Here is a 27,196-nt window from a genome sequence, read left to right on the forward strand (position 1 = left end):
GGCACAGTGATGCCCCCAGTTAGTAATATGGCACAGTGATGCTCCCAGTTAGTAATATGGCACAGTGATGCCCCCAGTTAGTAATATGGCACAGTGATGCCCCCAGTTAGTAATATGGCACAGTGATGCCCCCAGTTAGTAATATGGCACAGTGATGCTCCCAGTTAGTAATTTGGCACAGTGATGCCCCCAGTTACTAATATGGCACAGTGATGCCCTCAGTTAGTAATATGGCACAGTGATGCCCCCAGTTACTATTATGGCACAGTGATGCTCCCAGTTAGTAATTTGGCACAGTGATGCCCCCAGTTACTAATATGGCACAGTGATGCCCCCAATTAGTAATATGGCACAGTGATGCCCCCAGTTACTAATATGGCACAGTAAAGCTCCCAGTCAGTAATATGGCACAGTGATGCCCCCAGTCAGTAATATGGCACAGTGATGCCCCCAGTTAGTAATATGGCACAGTGATGCCCCCAGTTAGTAATATGGCACAGTGATGCCCCCAGTTAGTAATATGGCACAGTGATGCCCCCAGTTAGTAATATGGCACAGTGATGCCACCAGTTAGTAATATGGCACAGTGATGCCCCCAGTTAGTAATATGGCACAGTGATGCCACCAGTTAGTAATATGGCACAGTGATACCCCCAGTTAGTAATATGGCACAGTGATGCCACCAGTTAGTAATATGGCACAGTGATGCCACCAGTTAGTAATTTGGCACAGTGATGCCACCAGTTAGTAATATGGCACAGTGATGCCACCAGTTAGTAATATGGCACAGTGATGCCCCCAGTTAGTAATATGGCACAGTGATGCCCCCAGTTAGTAATATGGCACAGTGATGCCCCCAGTTAGTAATATGGCACAGTGATGCCCCCAGTTAGTAATATGGCACAGTGATGCCACCAGTTAGTAATATGGCACAGTGATGCCCCCAGTTAGTAATATGGCACAGTGATGCCACCAGTTAGTAATATGGCACAGTGATGCCCCCAGTTAGTAATATGGCACAGTGATGCCCCCAGTTAGTAATATGGCATAGTGATGCCACCAGTTAGTAATATGGCACAGTGATGCCCCCAGTTAGTAATATGGCACAGTGATGCCACCAGTTAGTAATATGGCACAGTGATGCCCCCAGTTAGTAATATGGCACAGTGATGCCCCCAGTTGGTAATTTGGCACAGTGATGCCACCAGTTAGTAATATGGCACAGTGATGCCACCAGTTAGTAATGCTGAACAGGGATTCCCCCAATCAGTAATGTGGCACATGGATGCCTCTAATTGATAGTATGCCACACCATAATTCCGCAAACTGGTAATATGCCACAGAGCCCTCTTACTCAACCCTTTTACATGCCAGTCTAAGAATGAATGAACAGAGTCCCCTCAGTCATGTTTTGTTCTATATGCCTCAGCCCTCCAGAGCCCCCCCCCCCACACGTCCTTGTGTGCCAGCCGAGACCCCCCCCCCCCTTCTTGTCCTTTATGTGCCCCCACAGAGGCTCCTCGTGACCTTGATATGCCAGCACAGATCCCCCCCTTCGGGACCATATATGGCATCCCAGGGCCCTCAATGATCATTGATCATGTTTTATTGCATGTGATGCCACGTACATTGTCGGTAAATAGGGCTGTTTACCAGATGTAGGGGTCTATGTACTAATCATTGGAGAGAGATAAAGTGGACGGAGATAAAGTACCAGCCAATCAGTTCCTAACTGTTATATTTCAAACACAGCCTGTGACATGACAGTTAGGAGCTGATTGTCTCGTACTTTATCTCTCTCAGAGGCTCAGTCCATAGACCCCTTGGGGTAGATGTATTAAGCCTGGAGAAGTGATAAAGAAATGGAAGGTGATATCGCACCAGCCAATCATTACTGGTTTGAAAAATGACAGTTAGGAGCTGATTGGCTGGTGCGTTCTCACCTTCCACTTATCACTGCTGTATCACTTCTCCAGGCTTAATACATCTGCCCCCTTATTCCTGATCCCTAGAACAGCCCTGGGGTGATGTGACCACTTCCTAACAGATCCCCCAGTTGCTGTCCAGTGGACCGTGAGACTGAGCAGCAGTAATTCTGTATGAGAAGATATTGAGTTGGGGGAATTTAATAATCCGTCATTTAATTAGAATTGTTCGTTTCTGTCCTTTTTCTCCTATTTGCTAAATAGCCATTTATGAAATAACATTTTTAATAACACGGCGGCTGCTTAGACCATTTATAATGTCAGTTTCTAACCTCTAATTCCCTGTAGCATCTGAAACATGATTTTGCAGCGCTTCTTCACTTTTATAGCCTGCGCGAGACCTTACTAAATGTCAAGCTTTAGTTTTAACGAACCTCACCGAGAGGCTTTTATTCTTACTGTCAGAGGATTAAATATGTATAGTACAGCTGTCTTGTATTACAAATGGCATCGCAGCTGCTGTTGAAGCGCCGGGAAACGAGGAATTTAATCAGGGCCGCGAGCGAACCTGTCACTGAATCTGTGTCTTTCAGCATCGCCACGAGCAGCGCAGTCTCCAAAGAGCTGACCAGGCTTCTGAAGATCCCGGTGGACACTTACAATAACATCCTGACGGTGCTGAAACTCAAACACTTCCACCCGCTCTTCGAATACTTTGATTACGAGTCCAGGAAAAGTATGAGCTGCTATGTGCTAAGCAGCGGCTTAGAGTACAACACGGAGGTCGGCTCCCAGGAGCAGGTAACGTCCGCCCCCTCTACTACCCATCCAGAGACTTTCTACGTTTCATAGTCCCAACTTTTCCAAAACGTTTTCTGTAAATTGTAATGTTTGCTCTGTGTGTGTGTGTAATGCAAAGATTAGTTATCATAAATTATAGAAATGAATGTATGACCTGACCTTTTCCGTACTTTCCAAACTGTACACGGAGCCAGCATATCCCACGTCAGTGTTAGAGGCTGTGGTTCTATTAATAGAGGGATACACATGATTCTCTTATTGTATTTATTTTACATACAGTTATTTTTAACTTTATAATAAATTTTTGAATTGTGGGAGGAAAATCACAGAAGTAGGAAGGCCATTCCCGGGCCTTTTTTTCAATCCCGGGTATCGGGATTGCGAAATGATCAATCCTGGGATTCCTGGGATTGGGTTGAAGATTTTAAAATTAAAATCTTCAATGCCACCCCTCCCCCCTTCCCGGACCCGCCCAGCACAGAACTGCTCACCAATCTCTGGGAGTGCGGGCAGGTTCACTAGCTATGGGCGGCAAGGTGAGGTCCGGGTGGCTGGCCTCAGACTGCGCAGCGTGACCTCTGACTTCACGTCACGCTGCGCAGTGCGCACAGCTGGGGGCAGGGGGAGCTAGGAGGAGGGATCTGGCCTCCTGAGGACACTCAACGCTGCCTGGCGTTGAAAAAACAAGGGGGCTTTCTAATCCCGAAATCCCCGGGTTTGTAAGCCGGACAATTTTAGGCCTTAATCCTGGGATCCCGCCGATCCTGATCCTGGGATTGGCCACCCTACACAGAAACACGGGGAGAACATACAAACCACACACAGTTAAGGTTGAGCGTGGGAGTTGAACCTCAGCGGCTAACCATTACACCAAACCGTGCTCCACTTCACATAGAAATGAACTGAGCGTCTTCAGTGGGATGTCTAGTGATCATCCTTCTGCATTTTCACAGGTGGATGCCATCATGAATTTAGTCTCCACCCTCATCCAGGACCAGCCTGACCAACCGGCAGAAGACCCTGATCCGGAAGACTTTGCAGACGAGCAGGCGCTCGTCGGGCGCTTCATTCACCTTTTGCGATCGGATGACCCCGATCAGCAGTACTTGGTAAATTCTCTTTTATAATTCAGTGTTCTGGTTTACAGATATTTTGTTATTGTGTGACAATTAGTCTACAGTATTATTGTTTTGTCTGTAGTTTTCATGAAACGAGCTCTGCCACAGAAGATACTTTATTCAGTGGTTATTGCCTGTTCAACCAAAGCATGCGTGTTAATAGTTTAGTCATTGTACGGCCAGTGGGGGCGCTGTAACATTGTACAATTTATAAATAAGACCAGGCGGAGCCATTAATTCTTTTATAAGCCTGTACCATTTAGTCTGATTCTTATTAATAGACCACAAGGCGCAGCCTGTGATGTTTGAATGCTGATAAATACATAAATATTAGGTCTCACAAAAATTATTTCCACGAGCTTCATCCCTTAATGAACCTAGTTTAGCATAGAGGTGTACTAAGCACCCCAAGAGTCCCTCATCTATGTGATGGAAGTCTGAGATATCTTCCGTGTTCTTGTCTGACCCTTCCTGTTTTCCTTTATTTCCTCACATAGTGAAGCTGTAATACTCTGTGCTGCTGTGATCAATCATAGAATTTGGTTGGCCATAGGTTGTTTCATCCTCGCTTACTACAAATCTCGGGAGCACTGAGACGATCAGGAGATGACTCTTTATTATTTGTTTGTGGTGATGTAGAGCCAGACCCGGGATCTGTAATCTTGTTGTAGGGAAGGAGGGGGGGTACTTGTAATTAGTGATGAGCGGGTTCGGTTTTACTCGGTTATACTCGGTTCTCAAAACGGCATCTTATTGGCTATCCAAAACACATGACATCTGTGAGCCAATAAGATGCCGTTTTGAGAACCGAGTAAAACCGAGTAAAACCGAACCCGCTCATCACTACTTGTAATACATATGAGTTACAAGAAGAGAGATGACGTGGAGAAACAGACAGCGGCCTAATTCAGACCTGATCTCTCCACTGCGAATTTGCGGAGGTTTGCGATCAGATAGTCGCGATAGCAACAGGCTAATCGGGGCCGAAGCTGACGTCAGACACCCTCCCTGAAAACTGGGAACGCCTACGTTTTTACTGACACTCCCAGAAATCGGCCAGTTACCACCCACAAACGTCCGCTTCCCGTCAATCAACTTGCGTACGCCTAGCGATCAAAAAAGACGCTGGAATGCAGTTTGGCCTCGTGCCTGCGCACCATGTTCCGTACGCGTGCGTGGCCGATCGATAATCGGACGCCTTGCTTATTCGCACAACAGCAATCAGTTCTGAATTAGGCCCAGTGTCAAGTTCAGTGCATGTGTACCTACTTGGGAGGCATGTACTAAGGAAAGACGACTGGAGATAGAGATGGTTTTGAGATGTGGCAGAAAAATTTAGGGGGGGGGGGGGGGCGCGGAGGGTTCACAGTGGTATAGAAAATAGTGGTAATAAAGTAAAATGGGATAGTAAGCAATTATACAGAGACGATAAAAAAAGAAGATATATACACCCTGATATAACAGTAAAATGATATGTACAATAATGAAATGTAACAATAAAATTCCAATTGGGAATAATGGTAATATGAGTGAGGGCAGCATGGCTAGAAGTAAAATGGGTGGATATGGGTCAGGTTGTTGGTGGACAAATAGGGTTAAAGTGTTACATATAATCCATAAAATGGAGCAGTGGAGTTACATATGATATGAGTGGACACTGCGTGGCTTAGCTGGGTGGGCAGAGTAAATGAGGGCTTACGTAATGGGGCGTTTGGATTGTATTGGGGAGGAGCGAGTGGAATTGGGCCTGGGGTTACGCATGTGTATTGAGTAAAACAGGTTGATAAGGAAGTAAGAGTGGTGATGATGATGTTGGTGGTTGTAGTAGAAGGAAGGGGATGATACAGTGATATATGGAAGGTGAGAAATAATGAACAGAGAAATACACCCGAAAAATAGCAAAAAATAATAAACAGGTGAACAACGAAATGTAAAAAATGATAAATAAGCAATATATGAAACTGAATATAGAACAAATACAAAATAGATTGAAGTGTGAAACGGTCTTCATTGAGGGGGGTGGAATCATCTAACGCATTTTGCCATCGGCAGGTAGGTCTTTTGCGAGAAAGGTTCTGTATTAAAATGTGGCATAGTCCAGTTTGTGTAACGTGCATGCGATAGTTTGCTGTACTTCAGGGAGCGCATAATTCCACGCTAGCGCACAAGCTACTCCCAGGAGCTAGACGGCATTCTGTGGGTTCATGGGTCTCCTCATTAAGGATGGTGTCACATAGGTGCACTGTAATGCTACGTCTCTCTAGGATCGCTGTTCCTCTGTTATGTGCGGATTCTACGCTGAATTGCTGACATTTGCCGGCTGGAGCGTTCTCACTTGTAGCCGTCACAGGGATTAGCTGTAAGTGCAGCTGCTCTTTCTACCAGTTCTGTAGATGGATGGAGAGATGATACACAGTATAGTGATACGGATTCCCTTGCCTTTCTTCCTTGTATTGTATAAACCATATAAATACACCGCCAGTTTAGCATGCATTCCTCATCCTACAGTTTATTGTTACTAAGGCTAAAAGATTTAATCTGGCACAATGTGGGTAGTACTTGGCGCTCACCCTAGGGTTATTTAGGGCAGGGTGCTGAATGCCGCAAGGGCACATTTTAGTAATAAGCCAAACTTAAAACACAGATATTAGGAAGATATTAGGTGTGATTTAGACCTTCTGCCTACAGTAGCCAGTGACGTTCTGCAGAGAGACTTCCCTCGCTGGTGTGCGCGTCTGACATAGCGGCGCTACACATACTTGGCGAGCCAGACAGTCAGCTGTCTCCCGGCTCCTGTGTAACATGGTGTCGTCCATTTATCATCATCGCTACCACACAGTCATCACCGTTTAACACCAACATCGATATGGCAGAGACGGGAGCAGCTGACTAAGGGGGACATTTACTAAGCAGTGATAAGAGTGGAGAAGTGAGCCTGTGGAGAAGTTGGCCATTGCAACCAATCAGCACTGAAGTAATATCTATAATTTGCATACTATAAAAATATACAGAGCTATTGATTGATGGATGGGGCAACTTCTCTACTGGCTCACTTCTCCACTCTTATTACTTCTTAGTAAATGTCTCCCTAAGTGGACCAATGGAAGGGGATTTTTTGGAGACCTGGAGGAGCTTAATAAAAAAAATTGTTCTTGTCCTTGCCCACCCAACGTTGGTCTATCCTGTGTCTTTTGAAGCTCCGTATATTCCTGGGATGTGCAAGGCTCATGGTCTGTCAACAGCCCAGACCTTGGAATCTCATGATTTCATTCTCCGTTATAAGGAATCCAACCAGGCTCCTTCCCAGTGGATAGTCTTTCAGGGACCTCAGCAGAGAATGTTCCTCTTGTTACATGTGCTGGTAAAGTCCCTGTTGGCTAGCAGACAGGTGTTGGTCTTTTCTTGAAGGTCTTAGAGAATATGGTGAACACCTTCAAGGTGGCATAGGTTGTACTGTTCTATTCAAAGGTGTCTTCATAGAGGTCCAGTCCAATATTACCTTGGCCGCACTTACCTAAATCACCAATGGAGCAGCAAGAGTGCCCTGGCTGGAGAGAAACCAGCAGGTTCATGTATTTCATGGAGTAGAAGTTCCAGGCAGTGCAATTTTCTATATCCCTGGTGTGTTAAGAAGGGAAGCATGCTTCCTCCGTACTTAGGGAATTGGTTCTATATCAGGAGGTCCTTCAACAGCTGGTATAACAGTGGGATATATGATGGCATGAACAATGGTGGTGTAGTGCTTCTGCTAGAGGATGATGGATCAGGCAGATCTAGTATAAGCCATATCCGTTCCTTGGTGCCTCTATCTGATATCTGTTGTATCTATTAGCAGTGCTTCCACTGCCGCTGAAAAAGATAAAGAGAAAGCGTTTCGATGATCTTATTAGCACTGGTCTGTCCCAGAATATCTTGATACACATAGCTTTTAATTATTTGCAGAAGGCCCGGTGTGGTACCTGCCTCCAAGACCAGATCTGGTAAGTGAGGTTCTCTACCTTCACCGAGGCTTACAATGACTGGCTTTAACTAACATGTGATGTGATGACCCTTCGAGCCATATGGTTGTTCTCTGGGTTCACTGTCACATAGAAAGCCAAGATCAGCTCTGAGGTCAAGGCCTCTTATTTGACCAGCTTTTACAATAAAACACAAGATTTTTGTACTTACCGGTAAAATCACTTTCTCCAGTTCCATGGGGGACACTGGGACTCTGGGGCATAGATAATGGTAAGTGCGTCCACGAACGCAGCTTGAGGATCCCTTGTTCTTGCTTCGAAGACCGGAACCTTGTGATTGTGTCGAGACGCCATCAGGTCCACATCTGGTAGACCCCACTTGTCCACTAGGAGTTGAAATACTTCTGGATGAAGGCTCCACTCTCCGGCGTGTACGTCCTGACGACTGAGGAAGTCCGCTTCCCAGTTGAGGACCCCCGGAATGAACACTGCCGATATGGCTGGCAGATGGTGTTCCGCCCATTGAAGATTCTTTGTCACTTCCATCATTGCCATGCGGCTTCGAAAGCCGCCTTGATGATTTATGTACGCCACCGTGCTGCCGTTGTCTGACTGTACTTGAACAGACCGGTTTCCACCAAGACTTACAGTGAAATCAAGTGGTTTCCTGCTGTACCTCTTCTTATTGCTTGACTGCTATTACTGCAGCATGGTCTGTAAAGGGGTTTATTACCCCGCTCTGCGAATGTCCAGGTCTCAGCTGTGTGGATTCTCTTTCAGCGGAAACAGTCTCTCTTGCGTGCTGAAGTGCAGACTCGCTTGCATGGTGTGACGCATGTGTAGCCTCCTTACATCCCAACTGTAGCTCCTTTGGAACTCCTGATGTTTACAGCTTTGCAGCACCCTCTTTTGAACCAATGTATGTGGTGGAGTGAAAGTTCTTGTAAGACTGCCTTCCAGTTGCCAACTTCCACCACTAGTACAGATTTGGAGATGGATGCTTTATCTTTTAGGTCACTGTTTCTTGTCTTCTGTGAGGACACGGTTGCTCTTTGAACCAAGTTGGTTTTTTTTTTTTGGTAGTTCCATGAATCAGGACATTCTCTCCCCAGCAGTAGACTGGCATAAGGGAGATTATCTTCGCTCTGTGGATTTTGTTAGGTCATTGTGACCTATGTTCATTCGATCAATGGATTACACAGGATGCATAGTAAGGAGAGAGGTTTGGGTTGGTACACATTAGGCCGATGGGCAATCTGGATGATGGTCAGGGTGCCCCCGAAACCATCCCTGATTACCTGTACACACTAAACCGTTCTAATGAACGATACCTCGTTCCATCCTTCATTACACTGCACCGAGTCGCTTGTTTTATCTTCCGGTTGGCCATGCAGCACAGCCTATTGGAAGATGTCAGTAGCGTGCAATCCTGCGTACACACTGCACAATGTAGACTGTTTGTCGTTCTGATACTGCAAATCGTCCCGACATCGTGCAAGGGCGTACCCACCCTTTGCTGGTAAAATTTAAAGAGGCCAGTTTTCTGCGTCCGCACTCTAGAGTGTGTCCAGTCTCCCTCCAATGGACTCCGAGGAAAAAAACAAAAAGTACAAAAATCTCCTACTTTTACTGGGGAGACACTGGGACTCTACTGTGTAGATGGTGGTGAGTGGAGCCTGACACTTTAAATCTTCCCTGATTCCATGAGAGACACTGGGCACCCTCCCAGCAAGAGAGGAGCCATATCAAAATCAAGGAAGGTTTAAAGTGCCAGGCTCCACTTACCATTATCTATGTCCCAGTGTCCCCCATGGAACTGGAGAAAGTGATTTTACCGGTAAGTACAAAAATCTTGTGTTTTGTTGTAAAAGCTGGTCAAATAAGAGAGCTGATCTTGGCTTTCCATTTGACCGTGAACCCAGATTGGTGCCTGAAGATTACAGCAGGACCGTACATGTAGTTACAATTGTGTTGCCAATTGCAGACGGCAAGAGTGTGCAATTTTTGCAACAATGGGGGTTGGTAGATCTTCATGGTACTCGCACATGACCTCTGTGACACCTAGCCGTCTTGCGTATCTAATGGAATCTGACTGATTTGCCCATACACCTGTGTGACCAAGTTGGATCTGAATACTCATTTGTTTTGCAAATTACCAATTGAGATTTAAGACTCTTTTTTTTTTAATAAATATTATGTTTGGCATTCCTTAATAATCTATTGTATAAGTCCTTTAATTACAGTATTTTCTTTTATAACACAGGCTGCCTGGAAGCAAGTTACCTCTTGTGTATAAAATGGACACGCTTTTGAATTCTATGTAATTAGTAAGGCTATTCAGTATTTAGTCCAACAGATGGCTCTAGATTGTTTAAAGGTCTGACTGCATTACGCTGCTATGGAATAATTACTTTCATTGTGCGGCTTTCATAACACTTTTCTGTCTATTCAGATTGCATTCACAGCATCTAATATCCTAATTCTCCACCCTATCAATCCATTTTTAATATCCTTTATCGTTTTCTGCTATCGCAGCAGATGGGTGGGCGCGCCAAAGCCTTTCTGCCAGCCGCGGAATGAGATTAGTGACAGGGCGGTGGGGTTTCCTGCGCTGAGACACTACTTCACGTCCGAAAAATGCTGTGCTCTCGTGTAAGTAGAGACTTTGATACATAACTCAAGAAAATCCTGTGCAAAACGTTTGTCCCTTTCATGGCAGCTTGTCATGTCTTTGTCGCTAGACCAGATTAACCGTTGCGCTCTATCTTGGCTAAACCGTGAGCAACGAGATACTTTGGACCTGATTATTGGCTGCCGTTCCATCTGCTTCCAGCAATTGAAAATCCCATGTGAACGTCCATTCTGTACTATGGGGGTAATTCAGACCTGATCACAGCAGCAAATTTGTTAGCAGTTCGGCAAAACCATGTGCAGTGCAGGTGGGGCAGATGTAACATGTGCAGAGAGAGTTAGATTTGGGTGGGTTATTTTGTTTCTGTGCAGGGTAAATACTGGCTGCTTTATTCTTACACGGCAATTTAGATTTCAGTTTGAACACACCCCACCCAAATCTAACTCTCTCTGCACATGTTACATCTGCCCCCACTGCAGTGCACATGGTTTTGCCCAACTGCTAACAAATATGATGCTGCGATCAACTCTGAATTATGCCCAATGTTAGTTGCGCTGTCACCAGCAGGATCATCACGCCGAAACCGTACAGATCTCTGTATAGCACACCTGACGCGACAGAATAGCCAGTGAGGCTGTTACACAACTACGTGCCGCTGCTTCTGTGTGTGACCATTCAGCCGTATATGTCAGAAACTTCTGACTATAAGAATTGCTCCTAATTGCTCCAGAGTGTGACACGTGCACAGATTGCATAAGATCAGGCCGCGTTCCAAATTGCATGCAACTCTGTGTCAGGCTCTCTGCGTGCGCAAGTTAACTTTACAGTGCGTCAGTTTTCTGTTGGTAAATAGAAAATAGCAACCTAAAAAGGAATATTTTTATGGCTCTTGCCATAATTATTTTAACACACGTAGTTGGAACTCTTAAGGTGGGTACACATGGTACGATGAGTACCCACCGATGTGTCGGACGTTCCCCAGGCCGACTTACCGGCAGCCATACACTTGCAGCGAACTGGTGCACGACCGCCCGTTATGAAACACCCTCTGACCCCCTCACCCCCCTTCCCCTCGCATAGTGCTGCATGGGAAGGCAGCCACTTCCCCATATCTTTTGAACATGTAGTAAGATCAGGGGAAGAGACGGATGACCCCACGGGAGCGCATCATGCACGGTGCGTACACAAGGAGCAATTGGTCATCCGATCTATCGGGAACGCCCCGATTGTTGGACAAATCGTTCCATGTGTATGCACTTTTAGTTACCCCCTACAGTAAATTGATAGAGGTAAAATAAGGCATTTACAAAGCTTGCTCTCACGTGCCAATCTGCAGACACACAAGAAGACACCAAGAGCGATAAAGCTGTGCGCTCGGTGGGTGGGGGTGTATGTGATTGTCAGCAGCGACTTGGAGAGGGAATGCCAATCCCTCAAAGAAACACTCGAAACAAACAGAAACCAAGTTGCGCTCAACAATCAAAAAAAGAAACATTTATTGTAAAAATTAGCAGCAATTCTCCCGGGAGTACAATTAATATAAATAAATGATCATAAATCTACACGGTACAGAATCACTATGCCCAAATGAATTATAATAATGCAGATATTATTTAATAATTATGACATATGGCCCCAAAAGATATTGTGATGAATTCAACGATAGTGGTAATAATTATTACGCTCTTTTAACCAACATATGGGTTCTGTGTGCCAATAATAACTCACTTATTATGTAGAAGTCCCAAACAGTCCTTGTTCCATATGGACATATATCAGTTCCAATGTTCCTGTAAGTGGAAAGTGTCCTTATGATGGGTTTTAAGCACTCAAATAAATGCAGGGATAGACAGATGAGCTGTGTCCACCAAAACCAAGCTGCTGTGGTGGTGTTAGCAGGGAGAGCCTGGAGTGATGTTATTACAGCCAGCCGTTTACCCCCGCACGGGGGAGGGAGAGCGGTGTCTGTGGTAGCCGCCGGGTTAGAGTGGAAAGTAGCCGTGCACAGGCTGTCTGACCCGGACCGCTAGATGTTACCTCTGTGACACGATGTAAGTGCGCTCTCACCTGAAACGGCTGGGCTTACCTCCCACGGGCAGCTCCGATTGAGCCTCCCTGCACTTCACCTGATGTAGAAGAGGAACTGTTGGAGCCACGGATATATTGCGCTGGCTGTGTGTGAAAGCCAGCCACGCTCTGAGTGGCGATGTTAGAGTTGCGTCTCCTTGCCGGGCTCCAAATCAGCCTCACTTGAATATGCCGCCGACGAGATCAGAAGGCACTGGAGCCCCGGCACCTGAGCGTCAGCTGGGCGGTAGAAAGCTATACGGTACAGCGGCCGTCAAGGACTGATCTCCTGTGTTGGCTCAAAGTTAGCTGGACTTCAGATGATGAGAGGGTACACCTGTATCCTAACGCGTTTCAACGCCAACAGGGCGTCTTTTTCCAAAAGGCAGGTATAACAGGGAGTGAGGGTGTCCGATAATTATACTTATTATGTAGAAGTTCCAAACAGTCCTTGTTCCATACGGACATATATCAGTTCCAATGTTCCAGAGAAACAGCCCCAGCAAAATGGTACAATAAAGCATTCAGTACAGCAGTGTTTCCCAACCTCGGTCCTCAAGGCACACTAACAGTCCTGTTTTTTTAGTGCTGTGTGTATGCACTTTTAGTTACCCCTACAGTAAATTGATAGAGGTAAAATAAGGCATTTACAAAGCTTGCTCTCACGTGCCAATCTGCAGACACACAAGAAGACACCAATGAATACATTAACATGTGTAAGACAATAAAGGGAATTTACCACCACGTTACGCCCGTTCCACAAACTCTACATTTGCAGATTAGGAGAGGACATGACTTGCCTGTTGTCAGCACTTCTAGATCCTGTGTAATGTATAACACATCCCACTGGCCCAATACCGCTACATGTATTGTCTCTAACCAGGACCAGCGTCTGAGATCCATCAGGTTATCATTAGGTATGTTGGGAAATTAAGTTAATGCAGCTGCCCAACAGTCCCTCTGTAACAGTGTATAGTCCTTGGGGACTCAGTCTGTCCATAGCTGTGAAACAGAGGTCTATTGGAGATCTGTGTCCTGACTACGGCACTGTCTTATCCCAGTGAGCAGGCTGTCTCTGTAGAGTGGCCAGGCGCTGGGGTTTATTTCCTCGCTTTTCTGCAAGTAAGGTCAGCGGCGAGTCGCGCACACTCTTCATCTTGCAGCGGGAAGCTAGTGATTAAGTTGGCTCCTACAGAGACTTGTTACATTTACAGCAGCAGTTTAGCTGTCAGTACGTAGCGGGCGACACTGACAGATCTTCATTTTCACAATAAGAAGCAATTTCCCCAAGTGTCCCGTGTGTATTGAATAAATGACAAGACGTACCTTTAACAGCTTTTTTTTTTGTCCGTTTTGAACTGGGTGTTCCTGTTCTCCATTTGCCGTGGAGAAGATAATGGGCATAGAGAGGAACGAGGATCCATCAGAAGATGGTGATTATTCTTCTCTGTAAGCTGTTCGTTCTCTAGTATTTATGTGTTTTAAAAACAGCGCCCGTGTAGGAACAATGTGACTTTATGGTCGCTTTTTTCCATGTTCCTCATCGATCGCCTGTTGCGGATTCCTGGCTCTTTATTGACTGCATTCTTTCCAGTCATAAAAGAATGTAGAACAACTAAGTACCAAGTCCGAACTGGCATCCGGACGAAATAGAAGTGGGAGAAAGTTGGCCACAAGGCACTTTAAGAGTTGGTTTGCTATTAATATTACAACTGTAATGTATAACACATTTCTGGAGAACAATTTACTTTATTGAGGCAATTATTATGGTCGCATTATGGTTGTTGTGGAAGTGCAGGGCAACCTAGAGTAACTGAGCTTGACCCCTTCCTTAGAGTATGTGAGGACAGCTGTAGGACGTATCCTCTCAGTTCTCAGCAATGGTCTCTCCATGTGTATCTCATTAGGCATGGACATGTGGAACTATCTTTGGAGGAACAAACATCTTGTTCTCGCCGTTGTATGTGTATATAGAGAGGCATGGACTTACGGAGCTATCCCTTGCTTGTGTATCTTTTGGAAGTAATAACTTGGTGATCTATTCTTTAGCTAGCAAAGAAAGGACTTGTATGCAGGGAGTTAATACTTCATGTGCCATTAAAGATGATTACAACCATACTTCCAGTAGACAATTCAGCTCACACCTCCGAGTCAGCCATAGACCCCTCCTGATCCTGAATAAAGACTACAGTCTAGCTTCCTTTCGTGGAATGGTGCACAGCTCCAGTCCAGTAACTGAGATCTCCTACCATTGTGTTAACAGGTAATATCTCACCTTGGTGTGCTGTACGACTGAATCGTGTTGCAGTTGTATCACAAGTTCCAAAGTTAGGAATTGTTGCAGTAGATTAAAACAGTCTTGAAAATTTGTCCTGAGCACTCTCCTCGGTGGGTGCACGATTCAGGGATCCTCCATTGTTCTGCGGTGGCAGAGAAGCGTAGCGGACAGGTGGCTCTGTAGATTTATATCGTAGCCTAGGGCGTCGGCATTTTCTGCTGTCATTATCAAAGTGTACACTCCTTATAGCAGGGGTGGAGGGACTATAGGATGGCAGCTATTACGGGACTACATCACCAGCAGTTCAGCTGAAGTTCTTTTCTGTTGTCAGGATTCCAGGAATTTGTATGTTCCTCCCGTGCTTGCGTTGGTTACGCCCAGGTGCTCCAGTTTCCTTCCACAGTCTCTAACGTATGATTTGGTTAAAAGTAATCATTTTATTTATTTCTCTGACGTCCTAAGTGGATGCTGGGACTCCGTAAGGACCACGGGGAATAGCGGCTCCGCAGGAGACTGGGCACAACTATAAAGAAAGCTTTAGACTACTGGTGTACACTGGCTCCTCCCACTATGACCCTCCTCCAGACTTCAGTTAGAATCTTGTGCCCGGCTGAGCTGGATGCACACTAGGGGCTCTCCTGAGCTCCTAGAAAGAAAGTATATTTTAGGTTTTTTATTTTACAGTGAGATCTGCTGGCAACAGACTCACTGCAGCGAGGGACTAAGGGGAGAAGAAGCGAACCTACCTAACAGGTGGTAGTTTGGGCTTCTTAGGCTACTGGACACCATTAGCTCCAGAGGGAACGACCGCAGGACCCGACCTTGATGTTCGATCCCGGAGCCGCGCCGCCGGCCCCCTTACAGAGCCAGAAGCAAGAAGTGTTCCGGAAAATCGGCGGCAGAAGACTTCGGTCTTCACCAAGGTAGCGCATAGCACTGCAGCTGTGCGCCATTGCTCCTCATGTACACCTCACACTCCGGTCACTGATGGGTGCAGGGCGCTGGGGGGGGCGCCCTGAGGTCAATATTACACACCTTGGCTGGCAAATATACACCATATATAGTTCCAGAGGCTATATAGGTGTAAATTAATACCCCTGCCAGAGTTTCAAAAACGCGGGAGAAGTCAGCCGAAAAAGGGGCGGGGCTAACTCCCTCAGCACACTGGCGCCATTTTTCCCTCACAGCTCCGCTGGAAGGAAGCTCCCTGGCTCTCCCCTGCAGTCTACAAGCTACAGAAGGATAAAAAAGAGAGGGGGGGGGCACTAAATTTAGGCGCAGTATATATATATATATATAGCAGCTATAAGGGGATATAATTCAGTTAGTCCCTGTATTATATAGCGCTCTGGTGTGTGCTGGCATACTCTCTCTCTGTCTCCTCAAAGGGCTTTGTGGGGTCCTGTCCTCTGTCAGAGCATTCCCTGTGTGTATGCGGTGTGTCGGTACGGCTGTGTCGACATGTTTGATGAGGAGGCTTATGTGGAGGCGGAGCAAATGCCTGTAAATGTGATGTCACCCCCTGCGGGGTCGACACCTGAGTGGATGGTTCTGTGGAAGGAATTACGCGACAGTATTGACTCCTTACATAAAAGGTTTGACGACATACCTACTATGGGACAGCCGGCTTCTCAGCCTGTGCCTGCCCAGGCGTCTCAAAAGCCATCAGGGGCTCTAAAACGCCCGCTACCTCAGATGGCAGACACAGATGTCGACACGGATACTGACTCCAGTGTCGACGACGATGAGACTAATGTAACTTCCAATAGGGCCACACGTTACATGATTGAGGCAATGAAAAATGTGTTGCACATTTCTGATGTTACCCCCGGTACCACAAAAAAGGGTATTATGTTTGGAGAGAAAAAAATTACCAGTAGCTTTTCCTCCATCTGAGGAGTTAAATGACGTGTGTGAAGAAGCGCGGGCTTCTCCTGATAAGAAATTGGTAAGTTCTAAGAGGTTACTAATGGCGTACCCTTTCCCGCCAGAGGATAGGTCATGCTGGGAAACATCCCCTAGGGTGGATAAAGCGCTCACACGCTTGTCAAAGAAGGTGGCACTACCGTCTCCGGATACGGCCGCCCTCAAGGAATCTGCTGATAGAAAGCAGGAGGCTATCCTGAAGTCTATATATACACACACAGGTGTTATACTGAGGCCAGCTATTGCGTCAGCATGGATGTGCAGTGCTGCAGCTGCGTGGTCAGATTCCCTGTCGGAAAATATTGATACCCTAGACAGGGACACTATATTGCTAACCGTAGAGCATATTAAAGACGCACTTTTATACATGAGGGATGCACAGAGGGATATTTGCCGGCTGGCATCCAAAATTAGTGCAATGTCCATTTCTGCCAGGAGAGGGTTATGGACTCGGCAGTGGACAGGAGATGCAGATTCCAAAAGGCACATGGAAGTTCTGCCTTATAAGGGTGAGGAGTTGTTCGGGGATGGACTCTCGGACCTCGTTTCCACAGCAACAGCTGGGAAGTCTACATTTTTACCCCATGTTCCCTCACAGCCAAAGAAAGCACCGTATTATCAGGTACAGTCCTTTCGGCCCAATGGGGGCAAGCGGGTTAAGGGCGCGTCCTTTCTGCCCAGAGGCAGAGGTAGGGGGAAAAAGCTGCAGCATACAGCCAGTTCCCAGGAGCAAAAGTCCTCCCCCGCTTCCTCTAAGTCCACAGCATGACGCTGGGGCTCCACAGGCGGAGCCAGGTACGGTGGGGGCCCGTCTCAAATATTTCAGCAATCAGTGGGCTCGCTCACGGGTGGATCCCTAGATCTTTCATATAGTATCTCAGGGGTACAAGCTGGAATTCAAGACGTCTCCCCCCCGCCGTTTCCTCAAATCTGCCTTACCAACCACTCCCTCAGGCAGGGAGGCAGTGTTACAGGCAATTCACAAGCTGTATTCACAACAGGTGATAGTAAAGGTGCCCCTACTTCATCAAGGAAGGGGTTACTATTCCACAATGTTTGTGGTACCGAAACCGGACGGTTCGGTGAGACCCATTTTAAATTTTAAATCCGTGAACACATATATAAAAAAATTCAAGTTCAAGATGGAATCGCTCAGGGCGGTTATTGCAAGCCTGGACGAGGGGGATTACATGGTATCACTGGACATCAAGGATGCTTACCTGCATGTCCCCATTTACCATCCTCACCAGGAGTACCTCAGATTTGTGGTACAGGATTGTCATTACCAATTCCAGACGTTGCCGTTCGGTCTATCCACGGCTCCGAGGGTCTTTACCAAGGTAATGGCCGAAATGATGATACTCCTTCGAAAGAAGGGAGTTTTAATTATCCCGTACTTGGACGATCTCCTGATAAAGGCGAGGTCCAGGGAGCAGTTGTTGGTCGGGGTAGCACTATCTCGGGAGGTGCTACAACAGCACGGCTGGATTCTAAATATTCCAAAGTCACAGCTGGTCCCTACGACACGTCTACTGTTCCTGGGGATGGTTCTGGACACAGAACAGAAAAAAGTGTTTCTCCCGGAGGAGAAGGCCAAGGAGCTGTCATCTCTAGTCAGAGGCCTCCTAAAACTAAAACAGGTGTCGGTGCATCACTGCACGCGGATCCTGGGAAAGATGGTAGCTTCCTACGAAGCAATTCCGTTCGGCAGGTTCCATGCAAGAACCTTTCAGTGGGACCTGTTGGACAAGTGGCCCGGATCGCATCTTCAGATGCATCGGCTGATAACCCTGTCTCCAAGGACAAGGGTGTCTCTGCTGTGGTGGCTGCAGAGTGCTCATCTTCAAGAGGGCCGCAGATTCGGCATACAGGACTGGGTCCTGGTGACCACGGATGCCAGCCTTCGAGGCTGGGGGGCAGTCACACGGAAGAAACTTCCAAGGACTATGGTCAAGTCAGGAGACTTCCCTGCACATAAATATTCTGGAACTAAGGGACATTTACAATGCCCTAAGTCAGGCAAAACCCCTGCTTCAAAACCAGCCGGTACTGATCCAGTCAGACAACATCACGGCGGTCGCCCATGTAAACCGACAGGGCGGCACGAGAAGCAGGACGGCGGTGGCAGAAGCCACAAGGATTCTCCGATGGGCGGAAAATCACGTGTTAGCACTGTCAGCAGTGTTCATTCCGGGAGTGGACAACTGGGAAGCAGACTTCCTCAGCAGGCACGACCTCCACCCGGGAGAGTGGGGACTTCATCCAGAAGTCTTCCAAATGATTGTAAACCGTTGGGAAAGGCCACAGGTGGACATGATGGCGTCCCGCCTAAACAAAAAGCTAGAAAGATATTGCGCCAGGTCGAGAGACCCTCAGGCGATAGCTGTGGACGCCCTAGTGACACCGTGGGTGTACCGGTCGGTTTATGTGTTCCCTCCTCTTCCTCTCATACGAAAGGTACTGAGGATAATAAGGAGAAGAGGAGTAAGAACTATACTCATTGTTCCGGATTGGCCAAGAAGAGCTTGGTACCCGGAACTTCAAGAGATGATCTCAGAGGACCCATGGCCTCTGCCGCTCAGACAGGACCTGCTACAGCAGGGGCCCTGTCTGTTCCAAGACTTACCGCGGCTGCGTTTGACGGCATGGCAGTTGAACACCGGATCCTGAAGGAAAAGGGCATTCCGGAGGAAGTCATTCCTATACTGATTAAAGCTAGGAAAGATGTTACCGCAAACCATTATCACCGCATTTGGCGAAAATATGTTGCGTGGTGTGAGGCCAGGAAGGCCCCAACGGAGGAATTTCAGCTAGGTCGATTTCTGCACTTCCTGCAGTCAGGGGTGACTATGAGCCTAAAATTGGGTTCCATTAAGGTCCAGATTTCGGCTCTATCGATTTTCTTCCAGAGAGAACTGGCTTCACTACCTGAAGTTTAGACTTTTGTTAAGGGAGTGCTGCATATTCAGCCCCCTTTTGTGCCTCCAGTGGCACCTTGGGATCTCAACGTGGTGTTGGATTTCCTAAAGTCACATTGGTTTGAGCCACTAAAAACCGTGGATTTGAAATATCTCACGTGGAAAGTGGTCATGTTGTTGGCCTTGGCTTCGGCCAGACGTGTATCAGAATTGGCGGCTTTGTCATGTAAAAGCCCTTATCTGATTTTCCATATGGATAGGGCAGAATTGAGGACTCGTCCCCAGTTTCTCCCTAAAGTGGTATCAGCTTTTCATCTGAACCAACCTATCGTGGTGCCTGCGGCTACTAAAGACTTGGAGGCTTCCAAGTTGTTGGACGTAGTCAGGGCCCTGAAAGTCTATGTTTCCAGGACAGCTGGAGTCAGATAGACTGACTCGCTATTTATCCTGTATGCGCCCAACAAGTTGGGTGCACCTGCTTCAAAGCAGACTATTGCTCGCTGGATCTGTAGTACGATTCAGCTTGCACATTCTGCGGCTGGACTGCCGCATCCTAAATCAGTGAAAGCCCATTCCACGAGGAAGGTGGGCTCTTCTTGGGCGGCTGCCCGAGGGGTCTCGGCTCTACAACTTTGCCGAGCAGCTACTTGGTCGGGGTCAAACACATTTGCAAAATTCTACAAGTTTGACACCCTGGCTGAGGAGGACCTAGAGTTTACCCATTCGGTGCTGCAGAGTCGTCCGCACTCTCCCGCCCGTTTGGGAGCTTTGGTATAATCCCCATGGTCCTTACGGAGTCCCAGCATCCACTTAGGACGTCAGAGAAAATAAGAATTTACTCACCGGTAATTCTATTTCTCGTAGTCCGTAGTGGATGCTGGGAGCCCGTCCCAAGTGCGGATTGTCTGCAATACTTGTATATAGTTATTGTTTAACTAAAGGGTTATTGTTGAGCCATCTGTTGAGAGGCTCAGTTGTTATCATACTGTTAACTGGGTATAGTATCACGAGTTATACGGTGTGATTGGTGTGGCTGGTATGAGTCTTACCCGGGATTCAAAATCCTTCCTTATTGTGTCAGCTCTTCCGGGCACAGTATCCTAACTGAAGTCTGGAGGAGGGTCATAGTGGGAGGAGCCAGTGCACACCAGTAGTCTAAAGCTTTCTTTATAGTTGTGCCCAGTCTCCTGCGGAGCCGCTATTCCCCATGGTCCTTACGGAGTCCCAGCATCCACTACGGACTACGAGAAATAGAATTACCGGTGAGTAAATTCTTATTATTTGTGGCAAAATTGGAACTGTCTGTGTGTTAGAGAGTATAAATTGTAATCTCCAATAGAGAAGGGAGAGAATGTGGTCAGGGTGTTGGCATAATGTCAGCAGTTATGCTGATGGCATTACTAAAACTTCACATTGAACGTGTTAGCATGTGTAGAATGTAACATTCTGTGCGGAATGGCAGTGGAGGGTTAGGCTATTGGAGAAGAGGATTAGGGTTAGGCATTAGCGGGAAGTTAGGGTTAGGTTTTGGGAGGGGAGGATTAGGGTTAGGCACAAGCGGGAAGTTAGGGTTAGGTTTTGGGAGGGGAGGATTAGGGTTAGGCACAAGCGGGAAGTTAGGGTTAGGTTTTGGGAGGGGAGGATTAGGGTTAGGCACAAGCAGGAAGTGTGATTAGGGTTAGGCACTAGGGGGAGGGTTAGGGATAGGCGCTACAGCTGTGGAGGCTTTAGAGTTAGGCACTAGGGAAGATTAGGGTTATTTGCTATGGGAGTGGAGGATTTAGTATTATGTGCTATGGGAGGGAAAAATCTAGGCTTAAGCAGTGGGGAAGGTTTTTGCTACGAGAATGGAGATTAAGGTTGGGCACAAGGGGGTTAGTTAGGATTAGGCTATGAGAGGGGTAGGTTATATTTAGGCACTAGGGGGAGGTTTAGGTGCTACGAGAGTGGAGGATTTAGGGTTAGGTGCTATGGGAGAAGATGGTTAGGATACGGGAGGGGAGGGTTAGGATTGGGCACTAGGAGGGCTAGGTTATGGGAGGGGGAAGGGTTAAGGTTCGGATATGGGAGGGGTGGATTTAGGGTTAGGCGCTACGGGAGTGGAGGATTTAGGGTTAGGAACTTTGTGAAGGTTGGGGTTAACCCATTTCAGCCAGGGTGGGTAGTTTTCTACCCAGCACTTCAATCTGTTTTTCATTATATATGTAAACTATCCATCCGGGTCAAAATGGGTTAGTCACTGGGGGGAGTATTAGTCACTAGGGGGTTTGTTAGGGGTTAGGATTAGTCATACTTACCACTGTAAGCCGCCCAGGGTGAGCTGGAAGTCCTCACCACCTGACCACCGTACCCAGAAGACACCACTGGACCTGGGATGTTTTGTCAACATTTTAATCCTGTTGACGTGATAAACGTTGACTAAATCTACCACTCCCATAGGCGCTGTTGTGACTGATTTCACACTCTCTGTACAGTGCTGCATACTACGGTGGGTGCTATATAAATAAAATAAAACCTCATGCCCCGTTCTTTCACTACCTTAAATGACCTTTCATATTTGTTGCTCATCTGAATGTCACAATAGCCTCTGCCTTACTTTTGCTTTTACTGTTACCATAGCAAAGCTGCACAAATCCCAGCACCCAACCGACCTCCGCACATAAAATCTTGTGTGATCTCCTATAGCTCTCACTGTCGGCCTGCCTTTCTTTTGTTCCTTAAGTATTGCAGCGCCAGGTCATATTGCGGAACACTACATTATGGTTTCTGTCCCCGACTCCGTTTTCTTCAAAACTTCTTTATTTTTATATTTTAATGTTAAGCCGGTGTCCAGCTGCTGAAATGTCTCCTAATTGCCTAACGTTATCCAGTAATTAAATGCAAAATCAACATTTGGAAATCTTGTCTCTTCGGAGCGAGCCCATGCTCGGCAAATCCTCATGTTAAATCCAGCCAGTGATTAATTCTCCACAATGTACAGCAGCCAGAATTCCAAGGGGGCCTCTTCTGTAAATGCTAAGTGATTCATTATCTTATTCATTACCTGTTTAATTGGCTTGGATTGATCAAGCAGCCACTGCTGTGCAACAGGTGGTGGGTTCTCCACAACAAAATGGATTCTTTATTCCCAGCTCTTACCCTCTCAGCGCAGGAGTCGACCGTGTAATTAATTCCTACGATTTCCTCTTCTGTTCTGTATTACTGCATGTTCTGCTTCCTATTAAGCACATGATGTATCAAGGCCACAGGGACGGCGACATCAATATGTTTGACTTGCGTCTTTAAACAATAATGCTTTACCCCAAACTGGGCGCCTTCCATTTTTCCTCTTAAGAAATTAATTTGTAGAACATATATAAAGCTAATGTATGGGGTTTTTTTTTTCATGCTGCAAGGTGCACATTGTTCTATAGAAGAGATTTTGAAATGCCATTTGATCTGCATAGTATATAAGGAATCCCTGGGAGACCTACAATGCTCCAGAAAGCTTTGCATGTGTAAGTGTTTCATTTAATAGGTTCTCAGTTCTTCTCGTGGGTTTAATTTCCCAGACTCCTTGTATCACTATCTGGGGGGCATACATTGGTTTCATTATTCTTGCCTTTAGTCTCACAACGGTTCCTTTTTCTTTGGAGATTTAGTATTTTTCACAAAGCAAATTATATAGTACTCAGCGAGCATAATAAGCGGTGAGAATGTTTCTAACATTATACGCCAGCTTTGACAGTAAAACCATATTCTGTTTATTATTTACAGTGTTATAGAACTACTGTCTGTATCCTCTAGCCAGATCCATCATGCTACACCTACCTTTGCCTCCCTTAGAAGGTCTTCACACTTACCCACCTCTTCTTCCCCTTCCACCTGTCTTCTGGACCCAATTTCCTCCCAGCACTTAGTGCTGCTCTGCTGGTGCTTTTTATCCGCCCTTGAAATATGAACTCTTCCCACTCTCCTGTTTCACCGCCCTGCCTCTCCGTCCAAGTCCTGCCCCATTTCTCGTCTACATTTTGCTTCCAAGCTCTACTGTGATGGACTGTCCACCATAAAACTTCTAACATTCTACTGACTGCTAAGTCATAGGGTCACTACCGTTGTTTTTTGATAGTCAACAACGCTTTTGTCCTGGCCTTGTGATGGTATTATTCTCCTCCGGTTGACCTCTTACCTCCCTAAGTTCCATTTTTAGTGTCTCCTCATGCCCCACACTTACTTTATTGGTTGGGGCCCTTCAAGGCCCTGTTCCCAGCCCACTTACTTTCCCTCTTTCCCTCTTTTATATCTTTTCACTTGGTGAGTTAAAGCACTCCTTTGTTCTCCTTGACCACCTTAAGGCAGGTGACCCAAAAAATCTACCATTTCCTTCCCATACCACATCCATCTCCTCTTCTAGTCAGTGTGACCAGCTGCCCCTTCACCATCTACGTTGGGACGTGCCAATACGATCTCAAAAGTTCAGCATGTCTTAAACAGAGCTTATTTACCCTCCTCTCTCCCCAGTTGCCAAAGCCCCACTGTCTTGGCGTATTACATGACTCTTCCCCCAGGTTTATACCACACATCACAGTAATAGTGGAATTTGGGAAGTTTATACATAACCTACAGGGGCGGGGGAGGTGTTAGGAGAATCCTACATGGGTAATATTTCCAGAAGAAGCAGAGTAAGAATGTATGGAGCGGTATCTGTCTCAATGTCCACGTTGTCATGAGTAGACAGTAACCACATCCGCTCATAGGTGATTTCGGGTACTGTAATGCCTTCACGTTTGGTCCGTCCGTTAAGGAATACTCCAGGAGTTCGTCGTAATCCTTTGAATGATATCTAGCTGGACTTACCTCAAGACGTCTGTTCCTTTTAGAAGAGGATTAGTGACATTACATCTGCTAGTGCCTTTAAAGAACATTGTTATGCTTATACATTATCAAAGTGAATCTGGTAGCCAGGCTTGCTCGCGTAAGATAGCGGACTCGCGTGCCCCATGCCAGACATTACTGTTAGAGCCATGCTGACATTGATCTAGTACGATCTGCTGTTGTAGATACTGATAGAGCCAGTTAGCTTTGGTAATTCCTGGTGAAAGCAATGTATTGCACACCTCTGTACATATAGGTGTAAAGCACTGGTGATTTAAGGGAGTTAAACAGTGTAAGTGGGCAGGAAGGGATTGCATTTGTGTGCCAAATCTTTCTAAGTCAAGAAGAACAAAAAAATCTTGTCCAAAAATACAAGTTCTACTGTGCCAAACAGAACAGTGGAATACTGTAAGCCTGGCAAATAACCAAGAGACGGCGTCATTCCGGCATCTTCATAAGACAAATACTTCCTAGCCGGTGTAAGGAGATGGGACCGGCTCCAGAGGACTTTATTGCTGTTGACAATACTAATTAAAACTGGTGACGGTAAGTCCTGCAACAGCTATCATCCACTACACAGAAACACTTTCTGTACGGAAAAACAATCATATTTACCACTTGCCTGGCAAACATATGTGATACAGCCGCAGCCGGTAGTGCGGTACCTGCCATAGTGATTTTATGTTTAACAAAGAGGCAAGCTTTCATTAATCTACTATGCACAGTATAACCTCTCTTGCTTGTGGTCAGAATTTCCTTCATCTGTTTTCATAAAGGGCACAGTACCTCCCCTTTTCCATGGTGGCTTTCATTACTCTGTGGGGCGCAGTATAACCTTTTCTGCTTAGTGTCAGGGCTTTTATAGTCTTTTAGGTATAGCACAACCTCTTGCATGGAGCACGGGCTTCCATTAGTCTGTCAGGCTCAGTATAACTTCCCTGAGGTCACTGTACAATAAATGCTTCTTTTAGAAGTACAGCTTGCTGGACTAGCAGATCTCTTCAAATACTGCTTAAGTGCAGTTTTATTCCTCCAAAAATCTATTTCTCTTACGTCCTAGAGGATGCTGGGGACTCCGTAAGGACCATGGGGTATAGACTGGCTCCGCAGGAGACATGGGCACCTATAAAGAACTTTGAGTATGGGTGTGCACTGGCTCCTCCCTCTATGCCCCTCCTCCAGACCTCAGTTAGATCTTGTGCCCAGAGGAGATAGGGTGCATTGCAGGGAGCTCTCCTGAGTTTTCTGTAGAAAAAGACTTTTGTTAGGTTTTTTATTTTCAGGGAGCACTGCTCGCAACAGGCTCCCTGCATCGTGGGACTGAGGAGAGAGAAGCAGACCTACTTAAATGATAGGGTCTGCTTCTTAGGCTACTGGACACCATTAGCTCCAAAGGGAGTTGGAACACAGGTCTCACCCTGGGGTTCGTCCCGGAGCCACGCCGCCATTCCTCCTCGCAGAGCCGGAAGATAGAAGCCGGGTGAGTATGAGAAGAAAAGAAGACTTCAAGGCGGCAGAAGACTTCAGATCTTCCTGAGGTAAGCGGCAGCGGTAACGCTGCGCGCCATTGCTCCCACACAACACACAGGCACAGATGGGTGCAGGGCGCAGGGGGGGCGCCCTGGGCTGCAATAAACCTCATTTTTGGCACATATATAGATATTAGGCTGCGGAGGCAGCTAATAGACGATCCCCCGCCATTTAAAACAAAAATCAGAGCGGGACCGAAGCCCGCCGCGTGAGTGGGCGGAGCTTGATCCCTCAGCACTAACCAGCGCCATTTTCTCCACAGAAGCTGCAGAGAACGCTGGCTCCCCGGACTCTCCCCTGCTGAACACATCAGAGGGCTGAAAAAAGAGGAGGGGGGGCACATTACAGGCGCAGTGAGTGGGAAAAGATATATTATTAATAAAAGCGCTATCTGGGTTTATTCCAGTGTCATTTTGGCGCTGGGTGTGTGCTGGCATACTCTCTCTCTGTCTCTCCAAAGGGCCTGGTTGGGGAATTGTCCCCTTATAGTTATATCCCTGTGTGTGTGGGGTGTCGGTATGTGCGTGTCAGCATGTCTGAAGTGGAAGGCTTATCCAAGGAGGAGGTGGAGCAGATGAGTGGTGTGTCCCCGTTGACAGTGCCGACTCAGGAATGGATGGATATGTGGCATGTGTTAAATGCAAGTGTGGCATCATTACATAAGAGGCTGGACAAAGCAGAATCCAGGGTGGCATCAGGGGGTCAATCCACGGATTGCACCGACTCACAGGGCCCGTCGGGGTCTCAGAAGTGTCCCTTGTCACAAATTGTGGACACAGGATACTGACACGGACTCTGATTCCAGTGTCGACTATGATGAAGCTAGATTGCACCCTAGGGTGACAAAAAGTATTCAGTGTATGATTATTGCAATAAAGGATGTTTTGCATATCACTGATGAACCCTCTGTTCCCGACACGAGGGTACACATGTTTAAGGGAAAGAAACAGATAATAAACTTTCCCCCGTCTCATGAACTTAACGAGTTATTTGAAAAAGCTTGGGAATCTCCAGATAAGAAACTGCAGTTTCCCGAAAGGGTTCTTATGGCATACCCTTTCCCTACACAGGACAGGGTACGTAGGGAATCCTCTCCCACAGTGGACAAGGCTTTAACACGCCTGTCCAAAAAGGTGGCGCTGCCGTCTCCAGACACTGCGGCCCTCAAGGATCCTGTGGACCGCAGGC

The 27,196-nt window shown here is 46.7% G+C and overlaps 1 protein-coding gene across 2 annotated transcripts in view; it reads left to right on the top strand.

Annotated features, from left to right (window-relative positions):
- Window positions 1-27,196, top strand: part of VPS35 (VPS35 retromer complex component) — a 176,983-nt gene that overhangs the window by 124,709 nt on the left and 25,078 nt on the right. For both annotated transcript variants that reach the window (XM_063946025.1, XM_063946024.1), the window contains exons 11-12: window positions 2,519-2,726; window positions 3,680-3,835. In XM_063946025.1, the coding sequence (XP_063802095.1) occupies window positions 2,519-2,726; window positions 3,680-3,835 (364 nt within the window). The remainder of the gene's footprint in view (window positions 1-2,518; window positions 2,727-3,679; window positions 3,836-27,196) is intronic.

Source organism: Pseudophryne corroboree, chromosome 11 (assembly GCF_028390025.1).
Source record: "Pseudophryne corroboree isolate aPseCor3 chromosome 11, aPseCor3.hap2, whole genome shotgun sequence".
NCBI classification, from domain to species: domain Eukaryota; kingdom Metazoa; phylum Chordata; class Amphibia; order Anura; family Myobatrachidae; genus Pseudophryne; species Pseudophryne corroboree.